This window comes from Anabas testudineus, chromosome 22 (assembly GCF_900324465.2).
Source record: "Anabas testudineus chromosome 22, fAnaTes1.2, whole genome shotgun sequence".
Lineage (NCBI taxonomy): Eukaryota > Metazoa > Chordata > Actinopteri > Anabantiformes > Anabantidae > Anabas > Anabas testudineus.
In genome coordinates, this window is record NC_046630.1 from 11,607,359 (window position 1) to 11,634,525 (window position 27,167).

At 39.6% G+C, this 27,167-nt stretch overlaps 3 protein-coding genes across 3 annotated transcripts; 1 reads left to right on the forward strand and 2 right to left on the reverse strand.

The window, feature by feature from the left end:
• Window positions 1–185: 185 nt before the first annotated feature.
• Window positions 186–4,028, reverse strand: trim69 (tripartite motif containing 69). Its single transcript, XM_026339272.1, has 6 exons — window positions 3,294–4,028; window positions 2,832–2,927; window positions 2,406–2,639; window positions 1,684–1,706; window positions 1,476–1,591; window positions 186–1,374 (listed from the first exon to the last, which is right to left on the reverse strand). Exons 1-6 carry the CDS (start codon window positions 3,927–3,929, stop codon window positions 830–832), a joined length of 1,650 nt encoding a protein of 549 aa, XP_026195057.1. The 5' UTR covers window positions 3,930–4,028; the 3' UTR covers window positions 186–829.
• Window positions 4,029–16,164: 12,136 nt separating this feature from the next.
• LOC113147937 (calsenilin-like) lies at window positions 16,165–19,683 on the forward strand. Its single transcript, XM_026339277.1, has 8 exons — window positions 16,165–16,267; window positions 17,220–17,344; window positions 18,406–18,475; window positions 18,580–18,650; window positions 18,749–18,856; window positions 18,949–19,053; window positions 19,445–19,507; window positions 19,610–19,683. Exons 1-8 carry the CDS (start codon window positions 16,165–16,167, stop codon window positions 19,655–19,657), a joined length of 693 nt encoding a protein of 230 aa, XP_026195062.1. The 3' UTR covers window positions 19,658–19,683.
• A 3,821-nt stretch (window positions 19,684–23,504) lies between these two features.
• Window positions 23,505–27,074, reverse strand: LOC113147934 (calcium-binding protein P-like). The gene is made up of 2 exons (XM_026339273.1): window positions 26,939–27,074; window positions 23,505–26,416 (listed from the first exon to the last, which is right to left on the reverse strand). The coding sequence occupies exon 2, from the start codon at window positions 26,407–26,409 to the stop codon at window positions 24,886–24,888; it is 1,524 nt and encodes a 507-aa protein (XP_026195058.1). The 5' UTR covers window positions 26,410–26,416; window positions 26,939–27,074; the 3' UTR covers window positions 23,505–24,885.
• Window positions 27,075–27,167: the final 93 nt, after the last annotated feature.

The following is a 27,167-nucleotide window of genomic DNA, read 5'->3' on the forward strand; positions in this document are numbered from 1 at the left end:
GTTGCACATTGATACATTTCTTGAACTGTCAATCAGGAACCAGCCACAGAAATATGGATCACATCATCCTTTTTGCTTGCACTTGTACATGATACAAACAAAATGGAGACCAACTCATAAAAATCTGTAAAATCTGCAGCTTGTAATCAAATTATAGTGACACGAAGAACACGCAGTGGAACTGTTTTTCAATTTATACTTTATTAAATGTTATATAGTACATAAAATTCTGTGTAATAATAAGTGCATCAGACTTTGGATCAACCAAAGTAAACAACTGGTACATTTATCTCATCAAGCACAGCAAGTACAAATTAGCTTTCCAACACAATAATAATTTTGGTCACAATGCACAATTGGTCACATGTGGCTTTATATGCACCCTGTTTCTACCAGCACCAAATAAATTCCCTAAGGTTCTTGAATGCACCAAATACAATGATAAAAAAACAAACAAAAACATAACGAACATCAAAAAATCACAGCATTAAATGATTAACTGAATATGTAAGTGAATCACTAGATTGTAATTAGATTGTATATGACATCAACAGTCGGGTAACCAAACAGTTTCACATTCTTCACTGAAGCACAGCTTCTCTGAAATGAAATGTGTGGCAGTAGATCCAGTCTACATACAGAACAATGTGTTACAAAAAGAAATGCTTCCTTAGATACATGAGTTTCTATTGAATAGATAAGTAAAATCAAAACAAATACATTGTTGTATCTTATTCTTTTGCCTTTTTTTCTCATACTCAAGTTGATTTCATACGTCTTTGGTAACTTTGTTTTATTAAACTTTTTGCTACCGTTCCTTTTAGATTGTTTAAATCTTTGGTAAGAAAACTTTGAGAGGCTCATTTTCATGCACTTTATCCAGGAAGCCCAAGTTGAAGTAGGGATACAGTGTTTCGTTGAACGTCTCCCCGAAGGTGTAGAGATGTGTCATGCTCTCTGCATTGTAAAAGGACACCAGGCCTCTCTTGTAGTCCAGGTACACTCCGATCCTGGCCAGTGGTTCCTCCAGGGACAAGACAGTTGGAGGGGATGTACCAGCCATGTACTGTATCCCGTAAGAGAGGGAGAGGGTCCAGAAGCCATTGGCTGGGAGGGCTTTGATTACCCCCTTTCTGGGCACAGACTCTCGAGCCACCCCAACAGTCCATACTGTGCTGCTGTAGACCTCGATCTCCCAGTAATGGCGACCGTGGGTAAAGCCCTGGCTTCCGAGCAGTGAGAGGGCAGCATTGAACCTGTAGGGGTTGTCCTGCACTGTGTGGTTAAAGGTCTGGTAGCGAACACAGGTGAGGGAGGAGGTCAGACTGAGCCAAGGGTTGGCTGTGCTCGAGTTAAATGTGATGGCAGCTGGAACTAAAATCAGGAAATATGTAAGAATCCATTTTTAACATCTATTGTCAGCAAAACAACAAGTTAATTTTTTGAAGATTTTCCAAAGGGGCAACTGTTAGTACCTGGATATATGCTTCCTTTCATGGATTTCCACACTCTGTACTGCAGGGGCCCTGCAAACCGACCCTCGCACAGACTGGGTGGTGTAAACGCAGGTTTCTCAAACTTCAGCGATGGCCTGCCAATAAAATCAAAGTCAGATCAGCAAATGGAGAGAATAAAAGCCAAAAGCTATCCCAGATAAAACAGTTCAACTTTTCCCACACTCACCTCTGCAGCAGGACTTTGATGCTCTGAAATGACACAGAGGAATAAACACAGGAAAGGAGATACAGAGAGTGGTGATTAGTTTTGTTGTATTTTAAAGAAGAGAAAGCTTTTTCCACATTACATCAATGTCTGAGCTCACGTTATTCCACCCTGTGGGATCTCCCTGTGGCTGGGGGAAAGTCCCACAGCCAGGGCCAGAGTATGGCCCCGTGCCTGAACTAAACTCTTTATCCCTCAGATCAACGAGTGAGGTCACTGGCCTACTTCCTGCCTGTGCTCATGAAGAGGAAAACTCTTTTGTTATGAGAAAATTATCAATACTTTAAAGTTTGCTTTTAATGCAAATGCATCCAAACTGACATGATTAAGATGCTTGTGGCCTTTAAAAATAGTGTACAAACTTCAACAGGAAAGCCAAAACGGTTACACCCTGCTCAGCTTAATCTTAAATGTTGATGTTGGAGCCTGTTGAGCATTTTGGCACAGATGTACATGTCTGCCACGTGACAGAATGACGTCTAAACTAACTTTCAAGTCGAATTTGACCTCTTTACTTTTTCTGTCTCCGACGTGATAAAAATATTTTTGCGAGAATAAAAGTCGGAAATCAAGAGCTCAGCATTTCTCCTCTTAATCATGCCTGGAGCTGACTCATCATTCTGTTAATACCTTCCAGATGGACTGTATTCATTGTGTATGAAGTTAACATTAGCTGAGCATACCCTGAGCAGAGTGAATGGGTCCTGCTCTTTCAGCTTGTCCTCTATCTCGTGCACGGCTCTCTGAAGACGGGAGATCTCCACACACAGCAGGGCCTTGTGCTCGTCCAGACGAATCAGCTCCCTGCGCTCCTCCGTCTTCAGCTTCACCTGCAGCAGCTTCTCTTCCTGGTATAGAAACTGGTGCAGGTCACTGAACTGGGCCTCGATGCGCTGCTTCAGGTCAGCTGTGTGCTCCTAAGGTCGTGCAGAATACATCAATACATTTAATGAAGTTAACAGTGAAAGCATGGATCGCAAGAGTAGTAAAAGACATTTTATCTTTTGTGCAGCTTTGCATGTTACGACTTTTTACCCTTTTTACTCTCAAACTGAAACTTCTGACCACTATAATAAATACATAACCTGAATTTTTGTTTTGTTTCTCACCTTAAGCTTTTTAACTTCATCTTCAGCTTCTCTGTCACACTGCAGGGCCGTGTTGAGCTCAGCTTTGAGAGAATCCATGGAGTTGTTCAGAGAGGCCTGGCAGGACAGAGACACAGCATCACTGTATACTGGACTGCTCCTCATATCTGCTCTGAACAGTTGTTATTGGAGCAAAGGCAATTCATAATAAATAAATAAAATCAATAAAGACACATTTAAAAAAACATAAATGAGAAATAGTCACTAGCATGAGTGTTCCCTTTAAGCAAAAAGGAATGAAACTATATGTAGAAAACAGAGGAACAGCAGTGAGGAGTTCACATCAAACCAAAGACAATCTACTGTAGTACTTACAATTTGTCACAAGTGTCATAGGTGACTCAACTTTCCTGTAACAGATACATTTTAAAATTCCTATGTTCTGCTGAGAAATATAACTAACTGTAACTAACACTTACTCACCCTGTACTTCTGCTCAGCCTCCTGCACACACATCATGGTATGATTTCTGTGCTCCTGGGAAACACCACACACCAGACACACCAGCTCCTGGTCCTCTTCACAGTAAAGCTTCAGCTCCTCCCTGTGTCTGCTGCACCGGGGGACCGGAGCAGGAACCCTTTCTGCCACCCCAACATCTACCAGACGTGCTCCAGTGCCACTCTCCTCCAGACCCTGACAGTAGCTCTCCACTATGTTAGCAACAATGCGGTTAGGTCTGTAGCTTTGTCCTGGGTACACTTTCCTGCACTGAGGGCAGGAGCCTGTGCCCCCTTGCCCGGGGCCCCGGGGACCAGTCCAGTAGCCCTCAATGCACCCCTGACAGAAGGTGTGATCACAGGGCAAAGATACCGGCTGCTTGAAAAGATCCAAGCATATGGAGCAGGTCAGGTCTCTGCTGATTCTGTGAGCTGAACTTTTGGTTACTTGTCCAGCTATGGGAGGCTGCCGCAGCTTTTCCATTGCTGTTTGCACAGCAAACTCTCCTTCCTTTGGTTTCCAACTTTTCTTGTCTGACCTTATCCCCTGGTTTAGCCTTTCCACGTTCTGCAGATACACTGACTGAATTTTCTTCACTTCGTTCTGATTCTTGCTCATTCCTTTGCCTTGATTGTTTTCCTTGACTCTGACTGTGCAGCTGGACCTCTATGTCCTTCCTCTCACACTGAGTGCGGCCGCTCTCTTTGGCCTCCAGTCTTCCTGTTGACTGTGGAGAAATAAAAGGGGGTGGTGCCAAAGCAGTCTCAGCCTCTCACATCCTCAGCAAGATAGTGAAGGAATCTCAATGGGCCCCACTTTTTCCCTCCAGACTGATGTCACATCAGGAAACCAGGGCGGACCATGGATATTCTATCCTTGCTATGTTTGTTTAGAGTCTGAGCAATAACTCCAATGCAGTCTTACCTCACTAAACTCTTAATCTGCTGTAGAGTAACTACAGAAAAATGTAAATCCATTTTATGTGACTTTGGGTGTCACGTGTTTCCATGTATAAGTGTGTTTGACAGAGAAAATGCCTTTTTTAAGGCATTGCTTTTCTTTGCCCACTAAGTTTTTATTGTCTGTGGAGGGTAAGCACAATCATTAAGAGATGTATACAAAGACAGAAAATATCCTACAGGAACAAAACTCTTTAGGTATGTAGTGAGTTCCCCTTCTCTCATCTGTTTAGTATAACAGACTCTTATGGCCTGTTCCCTGAGGACGAGCATGTGTCCAATAAAAAGGAACTTCTTGCAACATGCAAGTTGAATGTGTTACTGCTGCCAGCAGCCCTGAAACTTATTAACAGTGAGAATATTACAGAGTGTTACATCAGGCTAATCACAGACACAAACTGGACACAGACCCCCTGTGTCATCCACGTATATGTTAGGTGTGTCAATTGTATTTATACTGTTTGACCTTGCTGAAGACTTTTTCATGTTAATAGAGGGAAACCTGTATCCTTGAGCAGCCTGGAAAATGTTTGAGCATGTCTGCAGATTTGTTTGTAATTACCTTTCTACTACTATGTTCTTCTTAGTCACACATGAATGAGGGAAGCTGACACCACACTCATGATTGAGGTTATTTGTATGTTTTGCTTAACTGGCGATTTACTAATGTGCGGCTGGAAATCCATAAAAACATTTGGATATCTACACCGATTTGTCCAGTCTGTTGTCTTAATGTTGCGCACATTCATCTTCAGCTTTCTGTAGTATGTTATTGACAGTAGTGACATCTGGTGTCCAAACTGAAAATAAAACAAAATACAGTGAATTTAGTAGAGTGAAAACTACAAAATAGGAACAGTTGAGTCATTTCTATAATTAATGGACAAAGGTTAAATGAATGAATGGTTGTGTGAAAAAGAAAGTAATTTCATTTCAGTAAACACTACAATATAACAACATAGCAAACTAGGACAAATAGATAATATACATGTGAACAACTGCATGTACACTGGATTCAGTTTTAAGCTTTTCAAAAAGCAAATGAGGCCAGAGTATGGCCCCGTGCCTGGGTTTTATTATTCTGGTGATGACTGGGCTGACACAGCGATGAGGAGCAGATAACTCTGGCAGCAAGGAGGCAGGTGAGGATGAATCTGTAACGAGGCAATTCAGGTGTGACAGTTGTTGTTGTTGTAGTAGTTGTAGTTTCAAAAATGGCTGCACAGTAGCTCATCCTGATCTCCTGTGGTTCGGGAAAACAGTGGAGCCCTAAACTTGGTCAATGTCAATGGTGCGAAGAGCTGCAGAATCAGTTTGTGGTGCTGGTAGCAGAGCAGCATGTCTGCTCTGAGAATAGGGAGCTTTGTTGTACAGCGACAAAACATTTACCACTGATGTGTAAAAGTAACACGTGTCACTTTAAATTCAAAGTATATGTACTGTAGATGCATGTGTTTGCATATACAGTACAGTACGTGTATTGTGTACATGTAGTCACTGCATTTTCATGAGCAAAATTAATAAACTGAATCATGTTAAGTAACTGTACGAGGTGTATTACTATTATACTATTAAAAAAAGCATAATCAATTATTTATTTTATTTATATAATTTATTTAAAGAAAAATAAGTATTTGAATGAGCAAGTCATTATGATGTGCATAACTATGACTTGAAAATATAGACAAGAAGAAGCACAGAATAGAAAACCTTTAACTGCTGTAATTCACATTTACTAAGGACTTTGGAAATAAGTGATGGACACGGTGTAATTAACCTGTAACCTTCAGTGGTCCCTGATAAAAAAATGACCAGGACGGCATCTTTAGAGCTGAACATACATAATTAACACAGGGGACAGATTAGTGTTGTTGAGTTAATTAAAATGTTAAAATGCTCTGGCAGTATGGTTCCTGTAAACCTCCTGGGTCAATAAAAAGTTGAGTGGGAGTGTGGTAGAAGTTAAAAAGATTATAATAAACTACATGTTCATCAACATCACATCCAGTTCAGTTAGATCATTACATTGGAAACTGTCTATATGTGATGAATGGAAGTCAAGAACATCCACTATATACTTAATGAACTAAAATGTGTCTAAAGCAATATCAGAAAAACACAACAGCAGTTTTTGCTTTTTATTCCCATTTGAATCACAGTGCTGGAGATGAATTGATAGCAGCTGTGCTCGGAGGCAGAGAAAGGAGGAGGAAGAAGATTCTAGGAAATGCTTTTCTGGAAGCCGAAAAAGGCTAATAATTGCTTCCATTGTGCCTATAAAAAGTGTTCACTGCCTTGGAAGTTTTCATTTTTTTTATTTTTTCTACATTGAAATGCACTAGAGACTGTACAAATAGCATCAGTTGCCTCTTGACAGTGTCTGAGGTCAATGTGGTCTCATCAGACCATCCAACCTTATTCCAGGTGACTTCGGAGTCTCCCGCATGTCTTCTGGCAAACTCTAGCTGAGCATTAATACATAAATAATATTTTTCTCTTTGTCTCTTTCCTGTAAAGTGATTAACTGGTGAAGAACCCAGACAATAGTTGCGATATGTACAGCCTTTCCCATCTCAGGCGCTGAACCTTGAGACTCCTTCAGAAGAGTCACGGGTGTCTTGGTGGCCTCCCTCACTAATCCCCTGCTGTTATTTTCATAGACTGCCACTAAAAAAAGATTATGATATCTTATTGTAAATACTCAGCCTCAATATTTTATTGTACAGTTTTATTTATTAAGAAAGCTGTGGAGATTTCTATTTTGGGTGCTCTGTTTTTTATCATATGTTTGGACCTTTAAGTTATAAGTTATCAAGTTATAACAACACAGTGTAAACAACAACAAACTTCACGTGTCCCTTTTGTTTTAAGGTTGTTTCACATCACCAGAATCAAATCCTAGTGTACAGTCCAGTTATTTTACCTATGAATATGTCAACTCTCCAAGCTTTTAAATAGATTCTAACGTTACATTTCATTGTAAAAGTCATGTTATCATGCAGTAGCAGCACAGTGAGTATTCGTGGCACAGTTGGAGACAATCTGTTAATGTGTGCACAAATATGTGCAGCCACCCATGTGAGTGTCTGTGGCAAAGTCTGAAGAAAAAAAATGCAACATTTATGAGGAAAGAGAAAATAAAAGAAACTCTCACACACACACACACACACACACACACACACACACACACACACACACACACACACACACACACACACACACACACACACAGAGAGAGGGTACATCTGCACTGAACACACACCCTCAATTAAACCCTGCGCTGATGTGTAAGCCACCGGGGAAACTGGAGCCTCTCTGGAAGTTGCAAGGCTAAAAATAAGTTCAGTGTCTGCAGGAGTAAGGCAGACCTGTAGGAAGATAAAAAGCAAGGACAGACAGTATGAAAATATTTAATTTCTCCTGCTCTCTGATGATGACGGTAACAGTGTGAAAGGTATTAAACATTTTTAAGTAAGGTGTGCTCTAATAACTGAGAACTAGCTCAAGATAATGATGCATAATTAACAAAGTGATTAATGCATTTTCACAGTCCCGCGCTGATGGTATGACTCTGGGGAGGGCAGTGTTCGTCTGTCCATCACCTTGCTTCAAATTGAAAGATGCGGACAACTCATTAATGAAATTTAGCACAGATATTTTTGGTTTCAGATGAAACCTGCTCACAGTGACAATCATCTGACTTTTCATGCAGTTCCAAATTTTAAGTTGTCCAATATTTGGTTACTATAGTAAGGTGCTAGCATTTAGCCTAAGACATAAAGGACGACTGTGTCAAGGTCCAGCATCACAGAACAGCTGGACTGTAGCCATAAACCCTTTTATTCACAGCCTATGTAGTCACATCGCATGTCAGCAGGAAATGAGTCAGAACACAGACATACACATTTGGCAAAAATGATGAGCATAATTCTTCATGTGACTTACAGGAGCAAAAGCCGTCAATCATTGTTGGTGTATCTTAGCAGAAACACAAGCACACCCATTTTTCAGTGCTACTGTAACGTCCAAGCAGGTTCAGTCCAGTGTTGATTCCTTGTCAGCAGAAAAGAAAAAGCAGACCTGTCATTGAGCCCAAAAGATTTGAAAAAGCGTAATTAATCATTGAAATGCATCATCCCACTCATCTTTCTCTCCTTCTCTAAGTCCCTGTTGGACTTTCTCTCTCTTTTTGTAATATTTCTCCCAACAATAAAAATCCTCCCCCCTCCTCGTCGCTTTCCCTGAATTTGAGAAGAGGCACTTTAGAAGATTCAGACGCAATGTCAGAGCATATTTTAGGAACAGGAGGCAGCTTCCTGCCCTCGTACTCATTTACCTTTCAAGTTGATGTGAAACCATAGATGGAAACAGGTGCATGGTACAAAATGCACCCTGGGCTGTAATTTCAAAACTCAAAGTCAAACTAAATGAAATTGCAGCCTGACGCCATTCAGATTCTGTTGTGTCAGTACATTATGTATGTAAAGCCTATTTATTAAATTTTAATGAAAAGGTTTATTTCTGTGGCTTGAGAACATGTGGCAAGAACAACTTAACCAACCAACACAAAAGGACTCTTAGGTTTCTGATATTTGTGGTGTTGAAAAACATATTTCAACACAACATACTGCTTGCATTTTAATCCTGTAAAGTGTGTATAAATGTTTCTACTAGGCGGAAGTGACTAGTCACATATTGTCGGTAAAAAAATGATATAAATTGATGTTCACAGAATAACTGTAAACATAATAACATCTTGTCATTAACGTTATTAAATCTGAGCAGGATCTTATAAGCAGTCATCACACAGAGCTATAAAATGCTGCTCGGACCATATGAAGCACAGAAATCCTTTTTAATTTCCACAGAGAGTCGGACTGTTAGCGCCTGTCTGAGTTTTGGGCCCACACACACCATCACTGCAGGTTATAATATGTCTGGCACTTCTAATAACATTTGTCACGATGTAAACAGCTCGTTCACACCTCGCTCCTGCTCTGGCTCTATAAATTGTTGGCTCCCTCGTCACTTGTTGAGATCAGCTCAGGATTCAGCACAACTTGTGCTTTTACTAGATCTGTTGAGGATCCCCAATCTCCTTCAGATCACTGACGGAATCGTTTCTCTGCAGGTTCGAGCTTTTGTTGACCTGTAACACAAAGATGTGATGATTAAAAGAATAATAAGATGAATCCGCATCTGACACTGTGAGCTCTGCTGCTCCTTCAGACACCAGCTCTCTCTCTCTCTCTCTCTCTCTCTCTCCCTCGCTCTCTCTCTCTCTCTCTCTGTGCATGCTGCTACAGCTTTGTGGGTCGTTGAGGAGCGCGACCGGAGGAGGTTTGAAGCGATTTTTCAGCCAAAGATCAACAGAAAGCCAGACGCAATGCAGGTACAGTAACATTTATTGCTACATACTGCATTTGAGTTGTTACTGGAATAAATTCTACTAGAATGCAGAAGTATCTTTTAGTAGTAATACTGTTGTTTGTGTCTGCAATGTAGCTGTGGTAGCAAACTTATTATGACCCATTGCACTTTCTACTTAGAGTAGTAAACTATCAAATTCAAAATACTAACTAAGCAGATTAGATTAGATTAGATTAGATTAGATTATAAGTTTTTGTTTGTATTTCAAATAATTATTTGCAATATAACTAAAGCTGACAGATAAATATGGTATAGTAAAACATGCTCTATGTAACCTAACCCTAACCCATTTCACCAGTATCAATTTAAAACATTAATGAGAATTTTAATACACTCCTTGTTTCATGCTGAGCTCAAGGTAGACACACAATATGTGCTTCTTTTGTCACACAGTGGAGTTTGACCAATAACTAGAGGCAACGCATCTGAACCATATGGCAAACAGTAAAATAAATAAAATAAAAGCAATATAAAAGCAGATAATAGAGCAGGTTTGGAGCGTCACAGGTGGTAAAGAGGTGTGCAGGAAGCCAGACTGGAATGCCAGGATGCAGGAAAAAAACAGATTGTTGTCATGTCATTAAAATAGTCAACAGTTGACTGGGCAGATTTTAAAAGAAGTGATCTTGGAGGATGATCCCACAAAGTGTCAATGATGACTTGGATGATCACAGGGAGCTTCAGACTTCTCACTACACAGCTGCTCTGTCGTTAGTAATGCACATGTCCTGTAGTGCTTTGTATGGCTGAGACCTCGTGAGACTTTGATGTTCTGAGCAGCTTCTTTTTAAACCATTTTGTCTGATTTCTTAACCTTAGGGCTGCAGAAATTCTAGCAAGGATCATATATAATTTAGAATTACTGTTGTTTTCTCATCTATAAAATAAAAGCACTTTAAGGTTTAAATAAATATGTACATGCATGCCTTTGTCTTTGTCAAGCGTGTCTCTTTTTAATCGCTGAAATTGTGAATTAAAAAAAGATCAGACAATGCAGAAGGGCCCACTGCATGCTGTGTTGATGGATATTTAGTTTTCAGGTATGATTGTGTGTCAGGCTCTGGTGCAGTATGTTATGTATGTGTGCTTGCGTCTCTGTGGCTTTTGGGTAGTCTGTCTAGCATGAAGCTTAGTAGTCATTCACCTCACCATGTCAGCCAACACTGATCTTTTATTGATGCAGAATAAGGAATGTGAATTATTGAGCGATATTCTTCCTGTCCTATGCTTTGGCATGATTTCATATTCTAATAGGGGACCAAGAGGGTCCTCAGTATAATACTAGTACCATCCCTAACCCTACTGGTAGATGGGCTATTGGTGAAAAAGTAAAGCTTTGCAATGGCTTGATTAACCATTCGAAATACCATAGGAAGATTAAATGTGTCCATTCTCATATGAGAAGATGTTATATGATGCGGAAAATAACAGGAAACAAGAGCTTGTGTGTCCCTATTCTCAGAAGTGCTCCTGTTACTTGAGTCTCTGTCTTTTTCCAGAAAATGAGAACATTTAAACCCCAAAGATTTCTTAATATGTATAATATATGAAAAACTCTCAGTATACTATATGAACTGATCTAATCTGATCTGCAATGTTCAAATACATCTGACACAAATCCAGTATTTAATTTGATTGCAGAAGATTTTCTGAGAGCCTAATTAATCTGTTCATCTAGTCACCTGAAGGTGTCTTAATCCTGCTGTCACAGGAATTTGGTTAATTCTCATAATATACCATGAAGCTTTAAAAGTCTGAACATGCTGTCATATTATACAATTATATAACTAAAAATCTGATTTAATTTATACTGCCCTATAGGGCAGTAATTGTACAGAAACAACAGCATGTCAGTATGTAGACTTCTGTTCATCAGTGGCTGATGCTGAACAGCACACAGCTGTCTGTCACATTATTGTTAACAGCAAGATTTTAAAGATTTTCTCTGAAAACAACACGATCAAGACCGGTGAGAGTGAACCAAAAAATAAAGGCGGACCAGAAAACCAAAACAAAGACCTGAAAGGCACTAGAATAGGCTTTACTAACCTTGAGGAACTGCAGAATCAGATGATAATTCCCTGCATAATATATAATCTATAATTAATGTCATTGTTCATAATGTAAATCTACTACACCTATACCTACTAGGCGGTCCTGTCCTAGAAGAGGGATCCCTCCTTCGTAGGGTTTCTCTAGTTTGAGCCTCTTGAGGCTGTGTACATTAAACTTTAACATCTGATTTGAATGTAAAAATACAGCCACTGCACCCTCTCTGTCTCAATGCAAAGCATTTAAGCTACAGGGCACACACACCAAACAGCTGTTAAAAAAAAAACAAAGGAGTGAGGCAACTATAGCCTGGAGGTAATTACAGCTGGGTTGAATGCGTCCTTTTCTAGGTTGAGGTTGTTTGTTTTCTTCTCCCAGCAGTTAGGTTCTTGTAGGGACTGAGCTTCTTTTTCTGTATAATCTCAGGCCGATGAGAAGGCGGTGGATGGCGGTTTGCTGCCTGATGCCAACGGGAAAGATCCAAACCCAGGCGGACAGACAGAGGGCTCCAAGTGGCAGAGACCACGGCTGTCACGTAAATCTCTGATGAAGTGCTGCCTTGTCAAGTGGATCATTGCGAGCACCACGCAACAAGGGCCAGGTAGACGCACATAAAGAGACGCCACCACCAGGCTAACACCCTGTTAGCAACAAATAAGGATATTAAATATCTACATGATTGTGTGTGACAGCAGCGAAAGGAAGGAAGTGAAGGGAGAGAAAACAAAATGGGAGGAAGAGGGCAGGGCTTCAACCTCCTGCACCACAGAATACATGAATTTCAGTGTATCTGCCCCAATTATAACTTATATATCTAAATAATAATCTGTGTTCTCGTCCTTCTTTCTTTCTGTTCAGTGTTTAGAGCACAGACTTCTCCACTTAGTTTTAACAGCTCATCAGTCAATGAATTCTCTCACTGCCACCTTCACTTTAACTTCTGATTCTGCTTTGTAGACGTACATACAGAGGTTCTCCCTCCCCATCGAAGCTGTTTCCATTTTTTCAACTATGTAATCTCAGAAGAATTGTAACAAATGATTACATCTTATTGACTACTGACTGAATTAACTTACCTTGAAATCAGAGTAATTAGTGAGAAAAGAAAAGCCTCGTCTTGTTTTTATGAATCACAGATGGAGGTGTGGCCCATATTTTAGATGAAGAGCACAGTGTCTTCCACTGACTGCCCTTACGTGCCCCAGTTTTCTTGATTTATCTAAATTATTTACATCGTCTTTCTGTGCAGGCAGACAGTGTAGTGAGTCTGCTGTGTGCATGCACTTGACACAGTTTGCTGAGCAATATCACACAATTGTCTTATTTAAAATAATGTAGAAACAATGTTTGAATGTTGAATGTTTGAATAGTTTACTCTTAATTTGATCAAGACAGTGGTAATCCTCTGCAGTTTCCTTAAATGACCTTCTGTTGTCAACCAGACTGACTTCACAGCATACAGATGTCCATGTGATGTGGACAAGACATTGATGAACACAGTAGCAAAACAAATGTCCCCCATCTACCTCTGTAGTAATGTGTGTGTAAACACTACAACATTACAGAATCCCAGCCCTAATTCAGATACAGGAACAGGTCTTAATTATAATCAACGAGGCCTTTAGGTGTATCTGGAGTAGTCTTCAGTTACTTTACTACATTTTATGAACTTTAAATCATTGTCCAATCTCATCGTATTATCTTCTCAACTTCTCCATCTGCTGGTCTGTGAACATTTTAGCACCTGAACACAGCTCTGCCTCTCTGCGGTAGATGGCAGCGTTCGCTCACTTTCATTCAAGTGCAAATCATGCAAAGCACAGCACTGACAATCCTGAGTGGTTTTCTGTTGTATACAGTGACATTCTTAAAAAAATTCAAATAAAATTGTAATAATAATGTTGCGAGCTGTGGATCGCATGATGAAAATCAGTTCAGTAACAACATGTTCTCTTTAACAGCAACTTATTGGCAGTACATGTGGAGCATCATATCACAGCAGACAATATTGGGATGAACAAGGAAGAATAACATCACAGCATCTAATAACTGCACCAATAATGAAGATTAAATGTGAAATTAAGAACCATGAACACCACAGTACAAAAAGTTCCTAAAGAAAGTGGCATGAAACGGAAGCAAACAGTATGTCGGTATCTGTAAACCGTCTCAACATGCCTACTTCCCTACAATTCTAAAGTATTGATACTATTGTGATATCTGAAACAAAGGTTTTTAAATGGCTGTTTGACTGGAATCACAAAGTACTTGTTATACTACAGAGGAAGTATTTGTACAGTCACGTTGGCTTATGAGATTCTACACTTTACCTCCAAACTTTAGCGTGAAATAGGCACTTTTTCTAAGTTCAGGGCGCTCATCTGTTCATCACAAAACTCACACTAAAGTCTCATCCAGAAGTGACAAATGTGTTTGTTTTTTTTAAAGAAGCTGTTCGATGTCCATTCATATACAGGTGAAAAATGAAACAATGAAAGAGCTATTTAAGTGCTTATGAACGTAAATGGTAAATGGTATTTAACTTCTCTGATAAGACCTAGTTTAGATTGATGGACTCAGGATCTGAGTGGTAATGATGCTCTCACTGCAGTCATTACAGCCCTGCGGTGCTGATGGCTGCATTGTCTGCTTCACTGCAAGCTTAAGTCACCTCACCCTTGTCTGTATTTAATAGAAGAACAGGGAGAGATCAGCACTTAGGGTGCATTAAACAGTGTAATGCTGCATTATTTTTATGGCAAGCAAGTTCCCACATAAGCACATATATTTTGTATGTTTGAGTAATGGTAGTGTGTGTTTCTGTCTTGTGAGGTCCAATTAGTCCACACATCAAAAATACTGCAAAAACTCATAACTGTAAAGAAAGGATGAGCACATTATTTTGGAATATGGCTAAATCTGTAATTATCTGGATCAGTGTTATTTGGATTTTTTCAACTTTTCAATCTCATTTTGCGTCCGAACATTTTCTGTGTGTTGCAGCCAGCTGCAATTTAAAAAATACAATATTGATCAGTAAAAACACTGGAAATCTTTTATTTGTGCGTTTGCAAGATAAATAAAGAGCCAATCTATTTTCCCTTTTATTGTATTTTTTAGAAGTCACAACCTTTTATGGAAATTTGCCAATAGATAGATTTAATCAAAAGACGTTTGCACCATTATATGAAATGCCACTCTCACATCACCTTGGAACGAATCCTGTGTTGTACATTAAAGACAAGTCCATCAGGAGTCTCTAAGTTACATAGACCCTCCTCCCCTGACCATCAAAATGCATTTCTTGCCTTCTTTCGCTGTCTGTTCTAAGACCGATATTTTACCTCTCAACAATTGATTTGCCCTCCATCCACCTTTCAAACTGAGTCCATTATGTTGTGCAGAGTCATCAGTTGTGAACTACACTCATATTGGTCTTTACTCTCTGTCTTTCAGCTCAGTGTAATCATACAACAACTCACTTATTTCTTAACAACTTGTGAAAAAGTCAGTTTTTCATTGTACTTGTACTGTTTGTTACATGGAGCATTTTACAGAAGTGACAAACTGACCTCTGTTGTGTGCAGCACAGCATCGCCGCACGTGTATCATTCAGTTCCACTTTACTATTCTTAACTACAATGTCATAAACAAAGCACTGTTTTACAGTCGCAACGGGCTTTGAGTTATTGACCGTGTGTATCACTGATAAACCCAGTAGACACAAGCAGCGCCACACAGGGCAGGGCAGGCTACTTTGCCCTAAGTGCTGTTCATATTCCAGCCATCAGCGGATGTGGATCAATGCTTGGTTTTACAGCTTTGCATCCTTGAAATGACTGAGCAAATAAAGACAGCATAGAGTGTCAATCAGAGACTATTAGTAAAGAAATTCCTTCAGTAACAACCTCCACCTCGACAACCTCAAACACACACATACAGCTCTGGACAGAGCAAGAGAAGATGGAGTGAGTGCGGTCAGAGCCCCTGAGTTCATGGAGTTGCAGGAGAGATCCTAAAATGAAGCATCCAGGATATAAAATGCCACAGAGTAGCCACAAAGAAAGAGCATTCGCGAGTGGAGATAGCTTTGGATAATATTAAGGAATTATTCTTTGCAAGAGCACAAGATGAAGTTTGGACCTGTTTGCTTAGCGGAGGATGCTCTGCCATCAGTCTAGTAGCATTTTTGTTTTAATTAGTCAGTTTGGTTAAAGTCAGGGTTTCCGTTTAAGAGAGCATATTTGCTGATGCGTGTAAAAAAAAACAGTGATAAAGAGGACGTGGCTGGAGGGAGGAGATGATTGGCAGCAGGTGATGTTTGCTGCATGCAAGCTGGATTGTGAAGTTTAGCTACACATCATTTTTTTAGAAAGGACTTTTGCACAGGTCATGTCTAATGCACTGCAACGATGGGACTAGAGGGCATGGAAATAATTGCCATTGCTGTTGTCATTGGACTGTTTATCGTCGTGCTCAAACAGTTTGGCATTTGGGAGCCCATGTCAATGGAAGGTAAGACATAAGGAGAACATTTGGAGATAACAAGATGGGACGAAGGTCACAACTTCTTCATTTGTTGTATGTGTGTATGGAACAAAATTATTGTTAAACTTAACTGATTTTGTTTGTTGGAATACCAGTGACAACATTAGGATTTATTGTAGTTGCAGATATAGTCTGCAAAAAAATACTATTTTCACAGTCTTTCAAGAAAACATGCTCTTCCCCCCATCTCTTACATTGTAATTGTATTGGGGAGGAGGTATTTTGCTCAGTGCATGGTCAGTGCATGAACTGGACCAAAAACTACAGTGAGCAGTGCATATCGACATGCACTGAATGTTGTTTTAAAACATGAACATCACTGTGGAAATGTATTGATTTCAAGCTAAATGTGCAACAGTCCTGCAGCTTTCTTCTTCTTCTTTATTTCTCTTCTATCTGTGTCAAGCTGTGTCTTAAAACACTCTGTTTCCCACCTGTGTTTACTTTTTACACAACGATAAATTCAAACTGACCACATGAATGCAAACTAACCAGCGAACCAACTTCATTTCTATGCTAAATTTATTGAAGCTACACAATCCTCATACTTTTCTCCTTGTCTCTGTTAAAATATTGCTTATGTTTTTCCCTCTGTCTCTTTTTTCTACAATACTGTACATTTGTCTTACTCATATTTATCTCCCACCCATTTCCTTTTCTCATTCCTCTTTCAAAACCTTTATATTTTTGTTTTTAAATTTAACTTTTGTTTGTTTAAAGATGGTGAGCATTTTAATTTATGTGAAGTCTTTTTTATTTTATTTCTGGCCTCCCATCTGTTTGATTTTCTAATATTTTCAAGTCCTCCCTATCCCTCTGTTTTTATTTTCTTTCTTGTGTTACCTCTATTTCCTCCCTCTTTTTCATCCCTCCCGCCTTTATTCCACCTGCCCCAATTGTTCTGGTTCCTCTCTGACAGACAGCACTGACAGTGACCTTGAGCTCTCCATGGTGCGTCACCAACCTGAGGGCCTTGAGCAGCTCCAAGCCCAGACCCAGTTCACCAGGAAGGAGCTCCAGTCGCTTTATCGAGGCTTCAAAAATGTATGAAAATTACATGAAAACAACGTGATTGTTTAGGCGTGCCGTTCGCAGAGATTATTTGTGTGGTTATAATAGAAATGGTGTTTCTCTACATCAGCCACAAGAGATAATATTTGGTTCATTGATGAAGACTCAGAAAGATTGTTTTAAAAAGCTTTTGGCCTGTGAATGCTTGAAACAAAGAAATGTCAAAGGATGCGCGTTGAGAAAAATATACACATACATATATTTTTGGTTAATTTGTTTTCTCCACTGCGCTTCTTGTGGTTACTTAGATTCAAGGATTAGCAGTGCTAAAAAATGGCATTTCAGGCTGTAGCAATAAAATATGTTTTAATTGGAACCAAGGGATTTACAGTAGCTAAAACCATGAAAAACACAGGGGTGTTCTCATGATGTAGGTATTGGACAAATAACTTTTACTTAATTATCAGTAAAAAGCAAGAAAAAACCAGGAGCATGGTTTCATTGCACCAGCAGATGTTATAAGGTCCAAAGAAAAAGAAAAAGGGTGAGACATGTTTTGCTGACTGCAGATGAAGTTATTGTGCATTAACAGTTAGTGTAAGGTGCCATTAAAGAAGATAGGAAGAAGCAGCAGCACACACACCCAAACCACAACATTACAAAAGCTCTGATGTTTAAGTAGGTTTTCTGAGACTTGAACATGTCTGATAATAAATTGGGATTAAAACTACAGTATATTTAGAGTAATGCATAATGTACACCTCCAAAAGCTTTAATTCATTAAAAAATATCACGTAAGAACCCACAGGGACACAGGTGTCACCAACACCTTTTTAATATTTTTATTTATTTATTCTTAACCATGTCCTGTCCAGCAGGAAAGCATGCAACAAGGAGTACTGGATGCCTTGTTGTGCTGGACACCTTTTTAAGTAGTGTTTTTTTGTTGGTGTAATTGGGGTGTAGTATGTACCTCTTTATTGAGGTTGACACTTTCTTTCAGTAGAAATTGTCATAGAAATATTGGAATTTCACAGTCTGCAAATACAATAACATTTAGTAACACTAAAAAAAAATTTTTTTCCTTTTAATAGGAATGTCCCAGCGGACTTGTGGATGAAGAAACTTTCAAAACGATTTACTCACAGTTCTTCCCTCAAGGAGGTAAAGCATGTTAAATTATAAAGTTCAAATTATTTGTGCATTGAAACAAACCTCGGCCATCCTCTGTTAGATGTTAACCCTGTATAACCATTGTTTGTCCTCAGATGCGACCACATATGCACATTTCTTGTTCAATGCGTTTGACATGGATAGAAATGGCTCCATCCGGTTTGAGGTGAGTTTCCCTGCATGTGTTTCCCCGCTGAAATCGAGTGCGACAGAGATTTGGCTTTTAGCCTTAATTGTAAGAGGGTTGCAACGATTTATTTGCAGGACTTTGTGTTGGGGTTATCTGTGCTGCTCAGAGGCTCGGTTGCAGAGAAACTCAGATGGGCGTTCAATCTGTACGATATCAACAAGGATGGTTATATTACTAAAGAGGTACAGTCAACATTCTCATCAGAATAAACGTACTAAAATCTGTTGTCCTGTTGACCAATGCAGCGATTGCTGTTGTTTTTTATTCCCTGCAGGAAATGTTGGCAATAATGACATCCATTTATGACATGATGGGCAGATATACCTCACCCAGTGTGCGAGATGACTCCCCCTTTGAGCATGTGGAGAAATTCTTCCAGGTGTGTGATCTCTGTAGCCATTAAACCTCAAAATATAACATTTAGCACCAAGATAGATTCATATCATTGCATCCAGATATGTGCTCAACCAAGACTACACTGTGTGTCGCTGTAGATACTGCGGTATTTTTCATGCATAAATCTATGTATTCACATTCACACTCTAAAAGGAGTGTGATATAAAGTTCACACATTCCTTATGATACACACTTTTTACTTATATATAATATAGGGTAAATATTAATATATTATAACATTAATATTAAATAAATCTAGGGTAAATATTAATTTTTAGAAATGTGTTCCTTGACTAGCAAATGATGAAATGATATAGTGATTTCTTATTTGACTAAATATGACAAGTCACTCTCCTGTACATGTTATGTTTTAGAAAATGGATCGTAACAGAGATGGTGTGGTGACTTTAGATGAATTCATAGAAACCTGCCAAAAGGTAAACCTTTCATCACTATTTTTACCACATGGTTATTTAACTTTGTGCACAACAGCACCGAATCTATTTCACATCTTGCATCTTTTGTTCTTTTCTCAACAGGATGAAAATATAATGGCTTCCATGCAGCTCTTTGAGAATGTCATCTAGTTCCTTTAAATGGGTGCTGCACAGTTTCATCTGCAACTGTAACTTCATTTATCCTGAAAAAGAAAATCTGGATCATGCAACTTATTTATATGGCGAACACCATTATTTTGCCATTTACTGTTGACTGTTCTATGCAGAGAAATGTGCAGAGAGTTCACCACATCAATTTTGCATGTTTCTTTGCACAACATTTTCATTTCTTTTTTGCGCACGAAGGAAATGTGAAAATTCATCACCACTGTCAGGTGAGCATGAGTGTTGTCTCAGCATTTAGAAGCATGTGATGCAAACCGAACTGAGCACAAACAAGGTCTTTTATTGTTGTGACCTTTGAGACTTGGGCATAAGTGAGATGAGACTTTGTTACTGTATTATACTGTAAAGAAAATAATTATGTTTCTAGGTTCTTCAGATTTTTGTGCAACTGTGATGTCTAGTCATTGTCATGTTGACTGAAAACGATGCTGAACAGAATAAATATCTACTTTGAACAACTGTTAACTCAATAAAGATCTTCTTTTCTTAATATACATCTCCACACAGAATTAATCAGCGAGTCTGAAACGTGTCTCATGTTGATCTTAATGTGCTCAATTGTCCCCATTTCTTACTATTTAGATAGAAACAAATAACTAAAACTCTTCTTCAGTGAATAAAATTAGTACAAAAATACAGGGGACAGCTGCTCCATAAACTCATCTGGGATTTTTGCATTAGCCTTGCATTTGCTGAGTAATGTGTAACAACTGTATGAGAAAAGCCCCCATCAGCAAAAGTAATTGAAACAGGACTGTATCACTGATTTAGAACCAATAGCAAAGCAGTATTTGTTTTTGGGAGGTGGTGGGGGCCCTGTTGAGTGGAAATGATACTGCAAACTAACTAAGGACCTGCTGCTCCAGCATCACAACCTCTCAGCAAGGTAAATAAATATCTTTAATTAATAATCTTTTTCTGTGATTACCTGCAATATTGTTTAGAGACACGTTTCACCTGCTAGCTCTAAACTTTATGAATGAATGATTGAATGATTTTGATCCAAGTGTTTCCCATGATGCAAATCTGTGTTATGAATCTATGTTTTCAGTACTACAACATCACTGTTTTTTATAGAAATATTGAACTGTGTGCTGCTAATCGGCCACAGCAAAAACAAATAGATCAAAGAAGAAAGAAAACAGCTTCATACACAGAATGCCAGTGTTGACAGAGCATGTGGATCATTCTGGGTGTCTGTTGTGTTAGTGGTGAGCGTGTGACTGTGCACACTGTGTAGTGCACAAAATCAGTAGCTTTAAAGTCGGTGTGAATGACAGATGCTGAACTCCTCTCTGTGTTTCTCAAATAAATAAAATGAAAGGATACAGTCATAGTCATGGTAATTTCACCAGTTTTAGTAAAATATTTATTCACGAAACCCTCCCTTCACATGTCTGCTGTTTATTAGTCACAAATGCAATGTCAGAGTGCTATAAACATGAATGTATCAATGATTATAATTCATTAATATCGTCATTAATAGTAGTTCTACAATGTGGTGTTGCTACTGTGTCATTTCTCAGCACAGAACTTCTTCCTCCTCTGATAAATGTGTTTTTGCAGGGTGAAGATCTTCAACGATGTGTCCGAAGCTTCTCTCACTGTGGGTTTGCTTGTTGCTTATGGCAGCGCTGTGTCCAGGTGCACAGTATGCAGCCAGTAAGCGTGGTTATGGCTTTAAAAGTCGAGGAAAAGGCGATAGCGGCAAAGCACCTCCCTCCCAGAGCCAAGGTCTCTCCAAGCAGGGCCTGAAGTGGGCAGGAGCCGCAGCAGCTGGTGTGCTGGGAGGCACAGGCACTGGGTACGGGCTGGGGTTCCTGGGTAGACCGAAACATGGCTCTAGGAATCATCATGACCACAAGACAGCCCCCCATGAGGAAGATCAACAGCATTACTACAATGAAGGCAGAGCAAATCGCAGCCAGTCTCTGTGGAGAACCTTTGTTAAGGCGGCTGCTCCTGCTCCTACAAGTAACATCTTCCTGACTTTTGGAAATGTGGTGTCTTTCCTTATGGCAGCCTGGATAAAGGGCATTTAATCCAAGCTCTGTTCACTGGGTTAAGTCATGAAATTAAATAAAATAAAAGCTAATTTGAACAAAGTATTTGTCCTTGTGGTTCAATGTGGTACTATATCATATCAATAACAGTGTAACTTCAGGACCCGATCTTTTTAGGTCATGTTGGTATTTTTCCCAGAACTTCGGGGATTTTAGTAACTACACCCAATAATTTTAGAAAATTCCAGTATTACATATAATATAATCTACATCTCCTCCCAGCAGCTGTTGAAATACAGTATTCACAACACAAAGTCTCTAACAGCAGAACAACATAAACTTGATTAATCAAAATGATGATTGACTGCGGAACTACAAGAACCTAAATGTAAAGTACATCACTTTTATACTGACCTGGGGCTCCATAAATGTTATTCCAGATTTTGTTGATGACTTAAGTAAGGAAATGACTGCTTCAAAAAATCCCAGTCTTTGATTAGCAGCAGGTTTTGCAGACATATAATTACTGAAAACATGAATCGAGTCCTGGTCCTGATGACATCAATAGCATAACTCAGGAATTGTGGTGAGCAGCTTGGTCACGTTTTAACAATGTCAATCTGTCCTTCAACCAGCAGAGGAAGACAAAACTAAGGAAACATTACAGGTCTCTATCATTAACCTCACTGGTTATGAAATAGTTTGAGACATTAATTAGAAAGCACAAATTAATATACACAGATCTCCTTGTGGACTGTTTGCCTCTTGAACCAGTAGAGGATGCAGGATGCCACCACAGCAGTCCTTAATTTCACCCAACCCCACCTATCAGTAAGGTTGTTAGTTGGATTTGAGACTACTTAGCATTAAAAGTTCATTAAATAGTATGGTTACTGTTTGCAGCCTTTTTGACCTCCTTGAGAAGCAGCTATAGAACAAAGTGCAGTTGATCCTGTCTGACAGCTCCCATGTCCTACACTCAGGTTTCCGTGTTCTCCCTCCTGGCTCTCTCTTTAGGCAGCCACGAGCCAGAACCAACCCATACACTCTACTACACTAAGCTATGAGTGTGATCAACTTGTATAATTCAAGCAGAGAAACCATGATTTAACTTTTTATTTTATTTAAGACATAAACACACATACCTATCCATGACAAATTATATTAAACTATAATAAACATATAACTTTCTGAGTAATGAAAACGTCTACAACTGTAGGTCAGAACCCAAAGATTGACCCAATGATGCAGTTCCAGAGGGAAGTAAGTGCACTTTACAGACAGTTTACAGCCTAGATCATATTGACATTTCAAACTGTTTTGTTTTTTTAATCATATTAATCATAATTATAATTGAAAATTATAATTAGAAGCAACAAAAGAAAATGCTTGGTTCTAGTATGACAAAACATTAACTGGGGGATTAAAACAACATCAGAAATGTGAAAACTGACTGGATGAGAACAAAATACAGCATTACTGCCATAAATAAATGCACGTTAAATATTCTGTGTGCGCAAGAACTTAGCAAGAACATTACAAAATACAGACTTTACTGAATATAGCAGTACTTGGTCACATACTAGGCTAAAATTAACAGCAGTAACTGAACATTTCCTTGAGTGAAATCCTTTAAAAAATAGCATCAATGACAGCCTGCAAACTGACTTTGTACAGCATTTTCCACAGTTAATAATCAAATATTTTATTGATCCCCTTGGGGTAATTGTTGCTAGGACAGCTGCAGTAGACGACGGCAGTACTGTAAAGTTTTGGTGTCTTGTCCAAGGACATCTCCACACGTGGCCATGAGGAACCAGGAATCGGACAATAAAAATAATAATAATAATAAAACAATAATAATAATAATAATAATACTAAAAGAGCAATATATTTCACTAACTGCAACTGTCAAAAAGGAAGACAAATTTTCATTACTGAAGTGACACACATAAGGACAGCTATAGGGAGGCTTTGGGAAATGCAAACAAGAATATGGACAGGAAGGTGATTAGAGAGACTCAGTGCTATACTGACAATCTGAGGTCTGGAAAGTCTGGAAGGTTCCAGTGCCTCTGGAAACTTAAAGCATGCCTGGAAACAGCCCGAGAACAAACCGAGACAGCATTGTATTCATGTGCAATGTGAGACTGAAGAACATTTACTGTAGCTTCTACCATTTCCAGGCAACTTTAAGCCAGTGCCAGTGCTTCCAGTTAATCTCGACTCACACTGGACATGAGGAGAATGGGTACATAAATACACTTGCTGGAGTATATTGAAAATCTTGAGTTGCTGTGAGCCTCATCTGTTCAAAACCCTGATGACATAACACTTTCCATCAGACGAGCAGGGCACAGACTAAAAGCATGTGGCGCTATTATCAACAAATGCACCAATTGTTCTCAAAAGCTGCAGGCAAAGTAGCAACAGCGCTAATGCTGAACATCAAAGGACACATGTAGACTGGTGGCTCCTTTATGTCAGGAGCTATTACATGCCATCAATCATTTCGCAGACAGCTGAACAAGATAGTGCGAGAGAAGGTTATTTTGGGTTTTGTCACATAGGTGTGAAACTGTTTACTGAGGCATAAAAAAACATTTGTCAGGGTAAGGAAGTCCTTGCGTCAGACACAGATGGCCTGCAACATTTGCCAGATTAAATCATGTGGAAAGTTGTGTCTGAGTATTCTCATGTGTTAAACAACTAGTAGTCTGTTGAATTCTTCTCTACTGATTAAAGGATCAATAAACAATAAATGTTTCTTTACATATATAAAACTCTTAATGTTGCATTCCTATTTTACACAGTAGCAGAAGTATTTCATTAAAAACTGACACAAAAACTAAAGTGCCCTGAATCTCTTTCCACTGTATTCAGTGCTTAAAAATGGAGTAGAAAGTGCAAAATAATTCATTCTTGAATAACATAACATGTATAAATTAGTATAGTTTACACAAGACAAACCTGATGATATAACTGTAATATGGTTAACTCATGCTCGTTTAGTTACAATATACATCAACATGTTGTTGTCTTGCTAGTTTTCTCTTGCAATACTATATGAGAGACTAAATATGACCTGTAAGCAGTGATGCACATTAGCAGTACTGTATGTGGGTGTGGAGTTTATATAGAGGATGTAGCAACCCATTTGGGCTAGGATAAAAGGAAGATTGATTGTTCTTACTGGAGCAGGAACATACTGGATACTAGCATAAGGAAGGAAGTGAAAAACTGAAACCCCCCAGAGCTCATGGGGCTACTGTGGTTGGGCTGGGATTGTGGCTCAGCTTTTCGTTCCTGCAGAAAGCGCTCAGAGTACACCATGTACTCTTCAACACAGCGACGGGTCTTTATTTGATCAATTAGTGCTGGGTATCCAATCTCCTCAATGGTGACCGTGTCGTCATCATCCTCCCCACCAACTCCACCTGTAGGCACGTTGGAGCTGCTGCCCTTATCTTTAGGGTCAGTCGAATTCATGCAGCGACGCATGAAGTCATCATAAGATTCTGCCCGTGGTGGAGGCTTGTAGACATAATCACGGCCATAGTCTTTCTGATCTGTGGAGCGAGAGCCGTAACGCTGGTACATGTAGTTGTTGTAATAGTACTCTTCTTCAGGGTTTCGGAAATTAAAATGAGGTCGAGGGAAGCGCCCGATTCCATATCCAACAGCCATTCCAGCCAAAGCACCAACACCTGCTGCCATCATTGCTTTTTTGGCAAACCCTGAAGATTTGGGCTGGTATCCCATACTCTGCACAGAACGAGAGAAAGGAGAACCTCCCATGCCATAGCCACCGTATCCATAGCTTCCTCCACCATAGCGAGGACTGAGGATCTTATTATTTGGGTTCCAGTTGGGGTAACCACCCATCGCTCCACCGGGGTAACCCCCTGGATTTGCACCAGGCACCCCCCAACCCTGTCCTGTATTTCCCCCTCTGACAGGGTAACCGCCTGCTGGATACTGGTAAGGGTAACCTCCTCTGCCTGGGCTTTGGTTAGGATAGCTTCCTCCAGCTGGGTAGCTTCCTCCAGCTGGGTAGCTACCTGCACCTGGGTAGCCACCTGCTGGATACTGATTAGGATAATTCCTTCCTGGACTCTGGTTAGGATAACCTCCTGCAGCAGGATAACCTCCTGCAGCAGGATAACCTCCTGCAGCAGGGTTTCCTCCTGCAGCGGGGTACTGGTTGTATCCTCCTTGGTTGGTACCTCCTCTGCCTGGATATTGGTTGGGATAACCGCCTGCTGCTGGGTAGCCGCCTGCAGGTGGGTATTGGTTAGGATTACCTCCAGCAGCTGGGTAGCCGCCTGCAGGAGGATATCCACCTGCAGGGTTCTGGTTTGGATAACCTCCAGGATTGGCTCTACCAGGATACTGGTTAGGATTACTACCAGCGCCTGGATAACTTGGTGGGTTTTGTCTGGGATACCCTCCTTGATTAGTGTTACCTGTTCCTGGATAAGGATAACTCCCACCTGGAGGATAAGGATTGGGGTTTCTATTAGGACTCTGTGGCTGTCGGGGATAGTTTCCGGGCTGAGAGCTGGAAGGTTTTGATTGTGTTCCACTCTTGCTGCCAGTCGTTTTCTTGCTGCTGCTGCTGCTGCTGCTACCTCTTTTAGCCCATGTCGACTCAGTGTTCAGAAGAGACAGAACAAGAAGGGACACAAACAGCTTATGACAAAACCTCCCCATTGTGGCCCTAGAGAAGTGAGAAGTGTGTTAGAGCAAAGCTCATTAACAAATGAAGCATTATAAAACAAGCATTGCTGTGTATGACGTACAAGGTAGTGTAACATTTCACTTAACAGGTTAATAATCTAATTAGAAATATACCCATAAGTATTTCAATAAGATATTAGCTGGGCTATATAGCTGCAGGACTCTTATTCAGTCCTTTAAAGTATCCTAATGCAGTTGTGCGGTAAATTCATTTAGAGCACTGTCGTCATTGTTCTCTCATCATTTGGTCATTAAACATCGACAGTATTTATTTCAACTTAACAGGAAGCCATAGTCACTATGAGTAAACGATAAAATACCAGTTTTATGTCTAAAACATTGACCTCGCATCATTATTATCCACCACATTAGCTTAGGTAAACATTAGCACTATAATAACAATATAACGGACATGTGTGCTGCCTTGTTCTCTCGTCGAGCGCACCCAGATAAATTTACATAACCACTATTAAACTTGATTGAATTAGCGTTTATTTCTTACCGTAATGTGATTTACTTATTTTCGTGATTCGATGGTAATTCGGGAATAAAGGCTTGTTGTTCTCGTCCCTCTCCAAGCTCTTTTTTTTTTTTTTTAGGGTCTGGCTCAGGGTGGTTTCGTCTAGATGCGGTGCGCTCGTTTTGATGCACAGCAAGTAGGCTACCCAAAATGGAAATAAAAAAACATTAAATAAACAAATAAAGAAACATTTAAAAGAAATAAAAAGAAA

Excerpts from the sequence above, each read along its gene's own strand:
- LOC113147934 (XM_026339273.1), bottom strand. The coding sequence starts at position 26,409 with ATGGGGAGGTTTTGTCATAAGCTGTTTGTGTCCCTTCTTGTTCTGTCT.
- trim69 (XM_026339272.1), bottom strand. The coding sequence starts at position 3,929 with ATGAGCAAGAATCAGAACGAAGTGAAGAAAATTCAGTCAGTGTATCTG. Across the intron at positions 2,928-3,293 it reads AGGCTGAGCAGAAGTACAGG|GCCTCTCTGAACAACTCCAT; the intron begins GTGAGTAAGTGT and ends CTGTCCTGCCAG. Across the intron at positions 1,592-1,683 it reads ATCAAAGTCCTGCTGCAGAG|GCCATCGCTGAAGTTTGAGA; the intron begins GTGAGTGTGGGA and ends TTTTATTGGCAG.
- LOC113147937 (XM_026339277.1), top strand. The coding sequence starts at position 16,165 with ATGGGACTAGAGGGCATGGAAATAATTGCCATTGCTGTTGTCATTGGA. Across the intron at positions 16,268-17,219 it reads GGAGCCCATGTCAATGGAAG|ACAGCACTGACAGTGACCTT; the intron begins GTAAGACATAAG and ends CCTCTCTGACAG. Across the intron at positions 17,345-18,405 it reads TTTATCGAGGCTTCAAAAAT|GAATGTCCCAGCGGACTTGT; the intron begins GTATGAAAATTA and ends TCCTTTTAATAG.